At 38.1% G+C, this 14,753-nt stretch overlaps 1 protein-coding gene across 2 annotated transcripts in view; it reads left to right on the top strand.

Moving 5' to 3' along the window:
- DGKB (diacylglycerol kinase beta) overlaps window positions 1-14,753 on the top strand; it is a 474,599-nt gene that overhangs the window by 361,761 nt on the left and 98,085 nt on the right. For both annotated transcript variants that reach the window (XM_039523585.1, XM_039523584.1), the window contains 2 exons: window positions 3,931-4,021; window positions 10,536-10,731. In XM_039523585.1, the coding sequence (XP_039379519.1) occupies window positions 3,931-4,021; window positions 10,536-10,731 (287 nt within the window). The remainder of the gene's footprint in view (window positions 1-3,930; window positions 4,022-10,535; window positions 10,732-14,753) is intronic.

Below are 14,753 nucleotides of genomic sequence, written 5' to 3'. Positions count from 1 at the left end.
TTCTGGTGTATAATAAAACATGTATTATTTCCATATTTAGATATAGGGCTATTTTCCCAATAATATGCCTTGTAATTTCCTAATCAGAAAGGTTACATAAAATAATTTTAGCAGTTGGGGGTTTCTAATTAACTGATAATAATGCAAAGCTGCAGCATAGTCAGCTTAAGCAAACTCACTTGATTCTTGGGTGAAAATAGTGCTCTATGCTTTTTTTTTTTTAATTAAGTGAACATAGCTCTTATGCAAGGTGTTGGATTGGCAGAACTAGAGACAAAAGTCTGCTATTTATCTCCAGTATAAGAATAGTATAGGTGATGGCAGTGCGAGCTTTCCTATACTGTACTGCCAACTTGTTTCAAACATGTTTTAGAAGATTGTCCCACTTATCACAGCATGCTCCAGTATTAGGGTATGTCTATGCTTAAAACGCTCCAGCGGCACAGCTGCAGCGCTTCAGCTGTGCCACTGTATCACTTCAATTGTAGACACTCACTACAATGACGAGAGATTCTCTCATCACTGTAGTTAATCCATCTCCCTGTGAGATGATAGCTAGGTTGACAGAAGAATTCGTCCATGGAGCTATTGTTGTCTACACCATGGCAACATAGCATAGCTATGTCTTGTAGGGGTGTTCACCAGCCGCTAGGCTACAAGGAACAAAGGAGAGAAACGGCTTGACTACATGGAGAAACTAAGTGCTGGTCTATATTAGAAAATTACATCAGCCCAGCTATGTTGCTCAAGGGTGTGGAAAATCCACAACCGAGTGACATTGTTAAACCAACCTAAGTCCCCATGTAGGCAGTACTACGTTGACGGAAAATTTCTTCTCTTAACCTAGCTGATGAAAATAGGAGGTGGATTTACAGCAATGAGAGAGAGAGAATCCCTTCTGTAGTACGTGTCTACACTGAACCACTCCACCTTCAAAGTGAATTATGATAAATTGAATTAAGGCCACTTTAAGGCCAGGTATACACTACCATTGGTGTAGCTGCGCTGATGTAGCACTTCTAGTGTAGACTAGCCCTAATTCTGAATGAGAGTGTCCACACAAAGATTTAATGCAGTGTAATAAATCCACTTTTAATTCACACTTTTAGTTAATTCAAATTAATTTTCCAGAGCGTCCCCAGATATATGAGCCCAAAGTGTAATGGTGTTGAAGCAGGATCTTGTTTGGTCTTCACTCCCCACCTGCCATTCCTAGATCCACAGACTATGTATGTGCTGAGGTATTATCAGGTCTCTGCATTGGGCAGCATTGTGTTTGGATTCAATTCCCTGGCAACTTAATTTTTACTTTTTAAAAAGAGAGATGAGACACAAGCTTCAAAATGGTTTTCTTTCTGGCCTTCTTGATAATAAATATATCATATATATCCCGTTCTTCCAAGTAGAAAAAGGAGAACAAGCATACTGTACTGTATTTTAGGGAATAATATGATCCAGGACACAACTCAGTGATAGGAAATAGATACACTATCCAAAGAGCAACAGGTAAAACTATTAATCCACTATCATATAATTCCACAATATTCTGATATATAGACTACATTTTCTAGTAAACATCAAGTGCACTGTCAATTCCTGGGTTTTGTTATTCTTTTCTCATGGTGATTAAGGTGATTTTAACACGACTATATTCTTGATAAGCATTAATAGAACTATAAAATTGCTATGTGTTTCTTCTCTCCCTTTTGAGTGAGAGGTTTCAATTTATGAAGCATTAAAAAGGAGCCAGTTAGAGCAACCTTTGCAGAATTGGGGAAGAATTAGCAAATAAAGGGAAAGAAAAGTTACTTCATTTGGGGAAGAATAACAGTAAGTGTCAAGATGGAAGTCCTTAAAAGAAAAACGGTGTGTAGGTTTATTAATCTTTATTCAATAGGAGGAGGTTTATTATGTGAAGAAAGAGAAACAATACAGTATTTTTCTGTTTCTTTGAATCGATGTATTGATTAAATTTTCCCTGCTCTTCATTTAAGTATTGTCCCAGAGTATGCAGCAGTAGAAAAATACCAACCGCCAAATTTTCAAAGGGTTGCCAACTAATTTTTCCCCATATTTATCTGAGATAAGGCTGCTATCTCTATGGTATCAAAGCACTGGATGATAAAATGTAGGCACCATATCTTCTGCTGATGTCAGTTTTGTTCTAGCTCTATTCATGGAGCTAGACCAACAGAAACCAGTTAAGGACATGGGTGTAAAAAATAATTCTCTGATTTGCAGGCACCATGGTAATTAGGCATCCCTACCTCACAGGGGTGTTGTGAGGAGAAATACATTAAAGATTGTGAAGTGCTTGAGAGCTAGTGATGAAAAATGCTATATAAGAGACATATTATTTTGAGGATATTATTATCTATCATTTGTGCTTACAAAGAAGGGTACCAAAATAGGGGCTGTTTTGAAAATCTAACCACATAGCTATTTCTGAAAATACTGTCACCTGAAATAGTTTCATACTGCTTGTTAGAGTTGCTTTGTGAAGCATGTCTCTGTTCTCACGGACAGAGCAGACTGACGTTTAATGTAGAGTTCAGTGCTGAAAATTGTTTTCCAAGACTTTCAAATCATCCGTGTAAAAGCCCTTTTTGAAAAAGGTGACATTGTTTTACAACAATATGTCAGCTCGCTCTCTTTATAGTTTGGTATTTTGGAGTAGCTCGCTATACCCTATTCCAGACTCTAGTAGTGACCACTCTTGTGTCGCTCCCCTGGTACACCAGGCAGGATTCTATCTAACTTTTTATCAGCAGGTTTCTGGGAGTGGCAACTAATGCAGTGTCCCTCCACATTGCCTTTAACTGGCTGTCACTTTACAAGCCATAAAATTGCCTTAGGTTTCTAACTGGAGCTACCGATCTGATAGGGTGAGAGCTACACTATAGCAGATTTTATAACTTGATCTATCTATATGCATCTTCCCACTTGTGCATTGATGCAAGATTAGCCACATTCTAGTTCGTAGTGCAGTGTACTGTGTTTTTACTAAAGAATGATGGCCACCACTGAATGCACTATATTAATGTCTGATTTTTAAATGTGAATAATGAAGTTTAACTTGGTATTTTTTTTTAGAAGGATAGTTTCTCTTTTTGTCACAGAATAATAATTAAAGTTTCACTCTGGTTACACAAAACTGCTTTTAATTATATGAAGTGGTATTACTGATGTACTGATTGTATTTAACAGTGTACAGTAATTCTAGTAAAATAGAAGTGCACGCTTCATTATACATTTGGGAGGCTACACAGGTGTAATGTCTCCACAGGTTTCATGCTATCCTGTATATTTTCAATATAGATTTTCATCTGCTTTTATTTTACACTAGAATCCACTAATTAACTTCAAAATGCAAATTCCATGCCCCATTTTACTTTTGTCAGCTGTCCAACAGCAAAATATCTGAAGAGATATTAGGGTGGGAATTTTGATTTTCTTTGAACATCTTATTTGTGATAATGAACTAGAATCAGTCAAGTGGCTTGGGACAGATTTAATTCTTGTCTTACCTCTGCTTCATCATGAGGATCTCCCCTACTTCCATATGCTAGAACTCTGTGGAATAGGGATTTGAACTCTAAACCACCAGGATGTAAGACATGAAATAAGAATCAGTAAATTTTCTGAGGCATGGCACTGGTTAAGTGACAAAAAATATTCTGATTGTCACTGAAAAAGAAAAGTCAAAGGTACATTTGCACCTGTCAGTTCCACTCATTCCTGTATCCCTTTAGGGGATATCATACAACTTGACACCAACATTTAAGCTTTGAAAATTATGAGCTCATCTATTTCAAATGGGATGGCACACGTTCCCAAGCCTTTGCCATTACTTATGATGGGAGACAGGATGATCGCTTTTTTGTTCAGATACTCAGATTGCATAATCTTCTTCTTTTTTTCCTGTTTCAGAATGAAGAACAAATTTTGGTATTTTGAATTTGGCACTTCTGAAACTTTCTCAGCCACCTGCAAGAAGCTGCACGAATCTGTAGAAATAGAAGTAAGGAACTAATTAGTGCATGTTACACTATAAAATGTTTTTGGTTTGACTGAAATGCAAGGGGGAGGGGGCAGTGCAGAGTGCCCAGATCCAATAAGACAGAGGAATGCACAAGCTTTTGACCTCAGACCCAAAATATTATTTTTGTCATGTCTATTTGTGATGTAGAACAAAGTTCAGTTTGATGATTAGTGAAGTCTTAATACAGTAGAAGAGGGCAAGAGGGGAACTATAACATTAGAAATCAATAGGGAAGTTACTATCGCTGGGTCAGATAGAAAAATGAAAGATTGTTGGAGGGAGGGAGAACTGCTTCAGGATTAAAATGAAAAATCTTATTATTTCTAGGTCTCAAGTTTTTATAACCTTTAAAACTCAATTCACTAAAATTGTGCTTGCTTTCCTGAATAAAGGTTAAAGAATACATTTTTTTTGGAATCATTCCCCTTCATTAACTACTTTTTCTCTTTGCACAAGGGGCCATCTTACCATTATACATCCAAGGTTATCGGAAAAGGCACCCTTGATAGATGTGGACAGAATAGGCATTAAAAATGTTAGATCAGAGAGTTTCAATAGTCTATGGTGTAAATGACTGATGGGGGCTGGTAGTCACATTACAAAAGTAAAGTGAAAAAATATATAATTAGAAATATAAACCTGAGGATGTAAGTTATAATAATGCAAACATCCCTCAAGAAGATTGAGCCCCTTTTCTTTAGTGATAATAATGGCAAAGGGCCCAGACTCACTTTTTGCGAAGTCAATGGGATATTTTGCCACTGATGGTAGGATGAGTGGGCCCAAAATGGGCCTGCTGAAGTGAATTGAAATACTCCCACTGACTTGAATTGAATGGGCTTTGAATAACTTGGAATACAAGGACCTGATCTATACCTAAAACTTCGGTCAACCTAGCTATGGCACTCCTGGGAATGAAAAGTTCACACCGCTGAGACACATAGTTAAGCTGACTTATGCCCTGATATAGACACCACTAGGTTGACAGAATAATATTTCTGTTGACCTAGTTACCACCTCTTGGTAAATTTATTACAGTGATGGAAAAGACCCTTCCGTCACTGTAGCAAACGTCTACAGGACACCACCAAAGATTATTAAGACTGAAGTTCTGAGGCTTATGAGGCCTGGGACTTGCTTAGTTTGTTGTTAGGTTGAAAAGCAGATTTTTTGCTTGTGAAAGTATTTTTTGTTTCAGAAAAATAAATTGGAAGACACTGCCAAATTGCCATTTCTCCTGAAATTAAGAGTATTTATATCTTGCTCTTGAAGCAGATTTTTATACCTAATTTTGATTTTTAAGAAAGTGCTTCATATTCAGTTCTAAATACAATTAACTTGAGAAACATTTTCCTAAATATTTGGGGAACTGACTAGCAGGTTTGATTTTTAAATGTGGGTCTTGGTATATAAGTCTCAGATATAATTTAGCAGATTATAAAGCACAGGAGCAGGTTTTCCCTCCAATGAACAACTTTCCAGCCAGCCATTACATGAGCTCTGTGCCTAGTAAGAGTTGATCTTAAACACAGAAGCTACATAGGTGACCATATATTTTTACATCCTGCATACTCAAAGTTAAATGAACTTCCATCCAGTCTCAGAATGGTGGTAAAACAGAGTCTTTAAATTATTATTATTAAATTCAAGACATTAGAATTTCATAATATTATGTATGCTTGTTTTTATTCACTCACTGCATGATGGGTAATATCATTAATGCTAAAGAAAGGTACCTGAGCAAATCAAATGGAAATGGACTCCTTAATATTTATGTAATGGGTAGTGGGAATAAATTATGCACAGCTATTATCTTAAAAAATAGGTTACTCTTACACTAATAATACCTAACAGTGTATTTGTATTTTATTCTCTTTTGTTTTTATGTTATAAGCATTTGTGTTACAATGTGTTTTCATATGGTTTGTTACATGCTGCCCTTTGCCCGAGGATATCACTGCAAATGAGACCTTGATAAATAATACCACATTTCACTTTGTGAATAAAACACACAGAGTGCATTTGCTACAAAGCCAAATGTTGCGTAAACAAAGCCCATGAAGATTAAGAATCTGTATCTCTGAACTGGGAGACTGTAATCAGGCATTCTATGGGCAAATACTGTATTTGTTCATCCTTATATTTGGTTTCTAACTTAATTAAGCCTGGCCTTTCTAATATGCACTCGGATTTCTTAAGTTCTGTACTTTATTTTCTGTACAAGATGAACAGTACATTTTAAACCTCAAATTCGTCCATGAAAATGCACGTAAAGGTTACAGGAAAAGGCAGTAGTTCAGGAAAACAGCACATGTTCAACCGCTATCCTGAATAGGAATACTTTTCTGAATCAGGGGCCCAAAAGACAAGTCTTCTAAATGAGAAGGAAAACAATTTTATGGAGGAAAATGGCAATCTGTAAAATTAGTTTTCCTTCCTTTGTAATTTGAGTTATTACCAAAATTAGACTTAGCCCAGGACACTCTGTAAAGATTTATCAGCTTCTACTCCATAAATACCTTTTTATATATATGAGCAAGATTAAGTGACAGGATGGTGTGGCACAGTATTGCACTTATTCAGATTCTATAGCCTTCATCTCAGTTCTTTTCAGTAAACTAAATCACACTTGATAGCTTCACTCTAAGACAGATCTAAAATGTTCCAGGCTAATGAATGTAATAGAAAAGCTAACACAAAAAAGTGGACTGCATCCAAGAATGAACCCAAAAGGAACCAGAACAAAACTACTATTTTCTAGTTGATATAGACATGATATACACCTAAAAAGCATGCTGTTATATTAACAACACCTTTACATTACATGAAACAGAAAAAAATAGGAACAGAATACATATGTGATTTGTTATTTTAGCATATGAATGTATTAGGGCAACAAAAAGCTACCTATGGGGCAAACTCCTTCTCTGTGTATGAACAAAAGAAATCCTCCTTTACTAATTCTGAAAGTAACTCATCACAGTGGGATTCTGAGGCCTGGTCAAATAATTGTCTTAGTGTACTACCTGCTGTGTTCAATATTGAGTGAAAATGGAAGTGAGGCCCCGGCACCCTCTTATTTTACAATTCTTCTTTTATTTAAATAATTCCAGTCAGTTTGGGGGACGCCAGACCTTTATAAATTAACAGCAGGGAAATACCAAAGGTGTCAGATTGCATATTTATCATCTTTTTCGTGTAATACTTAAATATGTATTAAGAAGTGACTGACATAAATTAGGCAGATTTCAGAAGCCACAGGCCGTGGCTTGTAGAGGACCCCCTTCTGCTTGACATTTCATCCTTGTCAAAGATCAAATTATTTTAATTTAGGCTGCAAATTATAAGGAATGAAGACTTCTTTGTGGGAATTCCCTGTGGTAATCTGACTTTTGTTGTTACTGCTGCTTGTCAGTGTGCAAAAGATATAATATGCATGCAAATAAGGTTAAAAAATATGTACTATCTAATTATCCAGCCAGTGCATTCCACTTGAAGACAGTGGGAGGCCTGACACACAGTATGTGTTTGATTCATTGAGGCCTGCAGGGTATTTACACAAGATTACTTTTAATTATGAAATTAATATCTGTTTATCTAGAATGTATAGCAGTAAGTAAGTATACACATGAACTGAATTTTTTAGTAAAATAAATCATCTTTATCTTTAATACATATAAAATATAGAAAAAACATGAGTTTTCTTCCAAAATGACATTGAAGACACTCATCACCTTTTTTTGAAAGTCAATAAAAATGTGCCCGTTCTCTTATACTTGTTACCACAACTGCCAAGTCATTTCAAGATGTCACTGAATGTTACCATCTTCCCTCACTGAATATTATACATGGCTTTAAATGTTTTAATTTTTGGAGAGACAATATAAAAAGGAAGCCTTACTATTGTGATCGCTCTTGTCTCTTCTCTAGATTTGTAATATTGCTAAAAGCATTTGAAAGAGACAGAGGAGTATACGCTAAGTATGGTTTGGTTTTGTGCTTTGGGTGAGTTACAGAATAAGTGAACAATTGGGGCAGGGATGATCATAATTATATGTAGCAGGCTCTTTTTCTTGGTAAAAGCCTTAATAAAGACTTAATGTTAAGCAGAGAAAGAAAATGACAGTGGCCTGTAGAGCAGTGAGCTACCAGATGTCAATGAACTCTCACTGAAGCATTTGTTTTTCTACATTTCTTCCTGATAATTATATATTGACATTCCAAATTCAGGCCATAATCCTGCATTTTAAAATGTACAAGTGGGTTCCTGTAACTATGCAGAACCCCGCTGAAAGTGCTTGATGAAAGTGCAGGCATCCACTAGCATATTGTAAATTGCAGGACCAGGATCTAACATATCCATATATACTGCAATATATAATAAAGCATGTGGTTATGCCAGGATGCCTACAAATCTTAGTTGTCTTGTGAGGCATGAGGCTAGTGTGCAAATAACTTCAGCCAATATGGGAATGTGGATCCTGGAGACTTTGAGGGACTCAATGAATTTATAAATGGATATGAAGTCTTTGCCCCTGTAATGGGTGCAAATATAATCCAGGTTGTAGTAACCAAAAGTTATTTGTTTTCCATCCGGTTGCTGTTCAGTTCCATGCTGTAGGTGGAATGGCATAATGGTCTCGACATGGTTCCTAAGGGAATAGGTGTCTGTACTGGAAAACCACCACTACCTGGTATGTGTATTGGAAGTATCAGCTGAGAGGCCAAGGACTGAATGAGCACAGAAACTAAATTATCTTCACACTCCTCAATCTACCTCATCTTTAGGAGGTGTAAACAGGGCAGTGTGTAGTAACTCCTGTTCTAAATAGGTTTCTTGTTCTCTGGATAAACAGGGGAGTTTGCTGTTTAAGGGTACGTCCAGACAACCCGTCGTATCAGCGGGTAGGGATCGATTTATCAGGGATTGATATATCGTATCTCGTCTAGATGCGATATATCAATCCCCGAACATGCTCCCTTTGGCTCCGGAATTCCACCAGAGCAAGCGGCAGTAGCGGAGTCGACAGGGGAGCCGCGGCCATTGATCCCACACCGTGAGGACGGGAGATAAGTCGAAATAAGATACGTCGACTTCAGCTACAGTATTCCCGTAGCTGAAGTTGCGTATCTTACATCGACATCCCCTCCCCCACCCCCCAGTATAGACCAGGCCTTAGACTTTCAATCTAGCATCTGTCATGAACACTAACTTTCCTAAAGAGATAGCAAAGAAACCAAAGTGGGACTCCTTATATCACTTTCAAGGAAAGCTATTATATTATTGGAGAAACTGATTTTTAAAGCAGAATAGAAGTTTCCTTATGGCTCTACTGATAGCGCTTTGCTTCTGGCCAAGAAGGTCTTTGGTTTGTCTCCAACATGGGCTCATTCCCAATGATTTGACTGCTATATAGTATTAAGCGGGTGTGTGCTATTAGTCTGTCAGATGTGGTGATAAATTAAAGTCCTCTAGAATAGCGGTTCTCAAACTTTAGCAACTCAACGACCCTCATTTTGATTTTAAAAAAATTGAGGACTCCCCCAAACCTCCTCCCATTCAGCCCCAGGCCCCTGCCCCACCCCACTCCTTTTCCCAAGGCCCCACCTCTTCCCACCCCCACTCCACCCCTGTCCCTCCTTTTCCCTGCCTCTTTCCACTCTGTCCCCACTACTCCCCTTCCCTCCCAGGGCCTCCTGCATGCTGCTGAACAGCTGTTCCCTGGCATGCAGGAGGCTCTGGGAGGGAGGGGAAGGAGGTCAGCGAGGGAGAGGGAGGAGTTGATCAGCTGGGCCCGCAGACTCTGGAGTACCCTCATGGACCTCAGTTTCAGAAACACGGCTCTAGAAGGTTAATTTAAACTTTAAAAGTAAATTAATGTTCAGAAAAGGGTTTTGATTAACAGCAGTGGAGGTGTCAGAAACTCCATGAAGTCTACGTAGGGACTTGCACTATTGCTACTGATCTTACATGGAAAGTGCTCAGATACTGTAGTGTTGGGCAGCAGTATAAAACCCTAAAACAGAAAAAGTGTTTCTCTGGGACAGACAGGAGATCCAATTATTGTGAAGGTAGTTTTTGCGGTATGGATATTTGTCCAGTAAGAGCTGTAGTGAGATCATGAACACATTTCACATCAGTCAATGCGTAACCATCAGATAACAACTTTTCACTGCCAAATAGTTCCATGTTTAAGTAAGCAACCTGGGGATGAATAGTAATCATATCCACATTCTGCCTCCTGAACCAAGACCTAGTACCCTTCTTCCCAGCTCATAGTTCCTTTCCAGAGATTATATATATATATATATATATATATATATATATATATATATATATATATATATATATATTAGTATTAAACAGGAATATGTATTTGACAGTAGGAGGAATGACGAAGGAAAAAAAACAACTGGTAGGTAGAACATTCTGATTTTCTCTTTCTGTCTTACTGCTTTCTCTCTTTATTTCTTTGTTTCCTTTGCTAATTAGTGTGATGGAATTCAGCTAGACTTAATCAATATTTCTCTGGAAGGAATTGCCATTCTGAACATTCCAAGCATGCACGGTGGATCAAATCTTTGGGGAGAGACCAAAAAAAGATGTAGCCATCGTCGAACTGAAAAGAAGAGGTTGGATAAAAGAACCACTGTCACAGATGCCAAGGAACTGAAGGTTGCATGTCAAGGTAATCTTCAGATTAAAATGAATAGCTGGTTCTAGACAGTCAAATAATTTATTAAACTATACTGCTATATGCCTCTTTATCGAAACTAAGAGTGGCTTAAAAAAACAAAACACACCAAAAAAAAAATGCTGCAGCAGTGCACTGGCATAAACACATCTACAATAATAATTGCGGTCTTTGTGCAAACCTACCTTACCTAGATAGGACGTCACATGTGAACCAGACTAAACAACAACACGGAGCACTGCTGTTCTATTCTGTAGAAAAAGTGCTTAGTGCTACAGAAGCCAGATAAAAGCTACTCATGAATGGCACTCTACATACAGTTTGTTTTCAGGGACAAATATGCCCTTTTTCTGACAGAATTTGTCCTCCATGGCCATGGAGCTTGTCTCATCATGGTAATAATGAGGATCTGCTACCACACTGTAGCATACGATACCTGGATCCCCTCTGCACTCCCTGATTCTATACACTGCAGTTTGCCTGTCAGCTTTCCCTTCCATTTAGTCATTACTCATTTTTACAGAGAAGATCAGGATTCAGTCCTAAGATGTTATTATTAAGAGTTATTTCAGACAATCGTTATAGTAAATAAGTGTCCATTTTACTTGGAGGGAGCTGGAAGGCATTCATTGTAACACAACATTAAATATCATAAGTTAAGAAGTTTAAATCAATTTTTGTCCAAGTTTTACATTTTGTGGACCACTTTCTAAAAGAGAACTTCTCATGAACCCACCTCCCCACACAATACTTCAACATTTTGGTCTCAAAATCTTATTTGATACGGATCACATGGAAGCGTTCTACAGATCACAGTATGAGACCATTGGCCTACAGTTATCATCTACAGACTTCTTTTGCTCTCTGTGTATTTTTCACTTTCAAAGAGAGAGATCACTTACCTCAATGGGTTAAAACATTCAAAAGGCATATTTCTCGGTATGCTTGATAAAACTCAGGATTTTTACATTCTGATTTTATTTGAATCCTTTTACGTTTGCTGCTTCTCTAAAGATTCTAAATGTCTGGGTTTTTTTTCCAGATCTGGTACTCTGGCATTAAACTTTTTTTTAAGTTATTGTTTGTTCATGACACTAGTATGGGATATATTGTAGCTTTAAACCACTGTCTGACTGGGAAGAGAAGACAATGTGTATTGACAGCAGTTTACTGAGGCATTGTCTTTGAAGAAGGCACAAGGACTCTGGGATTGCTTGGGGACTGGCCACAACAATGGCATCTGCTATGCCCATTAGCAGGGTGCAGCACATTCCCTTCACTCCCATCCTCATTTTAGCCCTGCTCCGATAGTCCACGTGGAGGTGGGACAGGTTCATGGCACTACCACACCTTCCTACCAACTACAGAGTTTCTGCTGCTACTGTCAATACTACAATCCCTTGGTTCTTGAACACCAAGAGAAAAAAGATCAAAATTGTGCATTGTCCACCGACCAACATAAGTTTCACCAACAAAAGTGCTGGCTTGGACAGTGCTGTGCCAGCAGGTGAGCCTCTCCTGCTGTGCCAGCAGGAGAGGCTCACCTACCAACAAAGCTAACACCATTTTGGGGTGGTGTAATTGTGGTGGCAGAAGAGCTCTCCCTTGCCTGCAAAAAGAGTCTGCACAGAAGACTTTACAGCTGTAGCAGTACAACTGTGCCACTGTAAGGTCCAACTGTAATGTAGGCATAGCCTAACAAACAAAGGGATACAGAGCCCTTCGCATCTAGGGCAGCGATTCACATGCCTTTTAAATTGCTATGGATGAAAATGGTTGTAACCTCTCAGCTGTTTGAAGATCTGTATCGAACGGGATAGCAGTTTCCGTCTAGTGACTGGTGGACTTGTCTCCATGTTACAGTAATAATTATTACACTTTGTTTACATCCTTGCTGGCAGTCTCAGCAGAGATCTCAAGGACTGAATGAAGGACCCTAGTTACCTTTAAAGGTGGTCCCTCCATGTCAGTGTTCAGGAATGTTGCTGGATAGTGTGAAGAAGTTTGGAATGTCACTGGCTGTGTTGTATCTGTTCTGTGGGTAAACAATGTGACTCTGCTTCCAATATCAATCAAGTCCTTGTATTAACTTATTTCCCAAGCCTTGTATTAACTTAAACATTTAAGTCTAAAGTAAATAGTTAGTGGATAAACCCTAGTGGTACCAGATAGGAAAAAAACAAAATTTGTTAGGTGAAGAAATGTATTTTCAAGTTTCAAAGAGCTTCTTTTAAACAACAGTTTTTTTGAAGTGTGTGAAGAAGTACTTTGACTTTACAGTTGGAATTTATAAAGAGCTTCGGTTAGGTAAGGTGAAAAGTTTAAATCAATCAGCTATCAAAACAGCTGACTTCCTGTCTGTTCTCAGACAATATGATTCCTTTGCTAGCTTCAGAATAGTATGTCCTTGAGTCACATCTTGTCTTAGATTAGTGTCTTTTTTATCCCTTAAATACATTTTAGCTACTTAAAAGCTTGTGTATTTTTTAGTTTGGAGCAAACATTTCACAAAATGTTAAAGACTTCTGCTGAAGTTTGGACTGGTGGTTTGAGAACCAAGATAAATACACACCTGCATGTTAATCTCTGTTCATTTATTTACTTAGTCTGAATAAATATCCTTTCAGCTGGTTTTATATCCAAACAGCATCTAATCACAAGACCTAACTAAACAGCCACACTTTATAGGAGACTATTAGCTAACATAAGGCTTTTATAAGGATACATATCTGATTTTTCTGAAAATCTAATTCTCCTAATTAGGACTTTTGAGCAGTATTAAAGATCATTTTTAGTATTATCAAATAATAGCAATGCAACTGTGTCACTAAAACTGTGGATCAATCTGTGTTTCATTAGAAATCCCTGCTTTTGTGATTTTATAACTTGACCATTGGGCTGAAGCTTGGCACGCACAGCCTGAATCCTGGAATGATTAACACTGTCAACACTTAAGAGTGGATTGTGACTGTGCAATCTGCCCTAAATAAGAGGCATCATGTTGCTTTGCTGACCCTGAAGCAGGCCAGGAGAGAGATTGTGGGACTAAACTGCACTAAGTTTATGCCTGGTGCAGAATATGTGGCCTGATGCATGCAGCACCACCACTGCTTGTAATGAAGGGGGAGGAGCCAAAGCTCTACCTACTCCTGGTCCCTCCTGCCCCTGGGGTGGAGGGATGTATTTGTTATATGGAGCCTGCTTCCTCTCTTGCGTTGCTACTTGTGATGGAGCTAGCCAGCATAAGGGAGTAAGGCAGTGGTCCCCAACCTTTTTCGTCTGGCAGGACAAAACATAGGCCTGGAAGGAACCTCGAGAGGTCATGTAGTCTAGCCCCTTGTGCTGAGGCAGGACCAAGTATATTTTGACCATCCTTGACCAGTGCTTGTCTAACCTGTTCTTAAAAACCTCCCATGTTGGGGATTCCACAACCTCCCTTGAAAGCTTATTTCAGTGCTTAATTATCCTTAGAGTTAGAAAGTTTTTCCTAATATTTAACCTAAATCTCTCTTGCTGAAGATTAAGCTGATTACTTCTTGCCTTATCTTCAATGAACATGGAGAACAATTGATCAGCATTCTCTTTATAACATCTTTTCACATAACTGAAGACTGGTCCCCCAGAGTCTTCTTGCTTCAGGACTAAACATGCCCAGTTTTTTTAAACTTTTCCTCAAAAGTTACATTTTCTGAACCTTTTATCATCTTTTTTGACCTCCTCTGGACTTTCTCCAATTTATTTGCAAAATAATCCCATTAGTAAAATCTATGAAATATAAATTGAAATTTAACAATTTGAAAAGCCAACTTTTTCACTTGGGTGCATGAGTGCAACTCCCACTGATTTCTATGGGAGTTGTGCATGGATGTCAGAGTGTGACATTTGGCACAAATATTTTCTACTTGTAACTAGCTTTGTAACTATGTGTGATGGAATTCAGCTAGACTTAATCAATATTTCTTTGGAAGGAATTGCCATTCTGAACATTCCAAGCATGCACGGTGGATCAAATCTTT

This window comes from Mauremys reevesii, linkage group 2 (assembly GCF_016161935.1).
Source record: "Mauremys reevesii isolate NIE-2019 linkage group 2, ASM1616193v1, whole genome shotgun sequence".
NCBI lineage: Eukaryota > Metazoa > Chordata > Testudines > Geoemydidae > Mauremys > Mauremys reevesii.
Note: the sequence above shows the minus strand (reverse complement) of the source record. Positions and strands in the feature narration are given on the sequence as shown.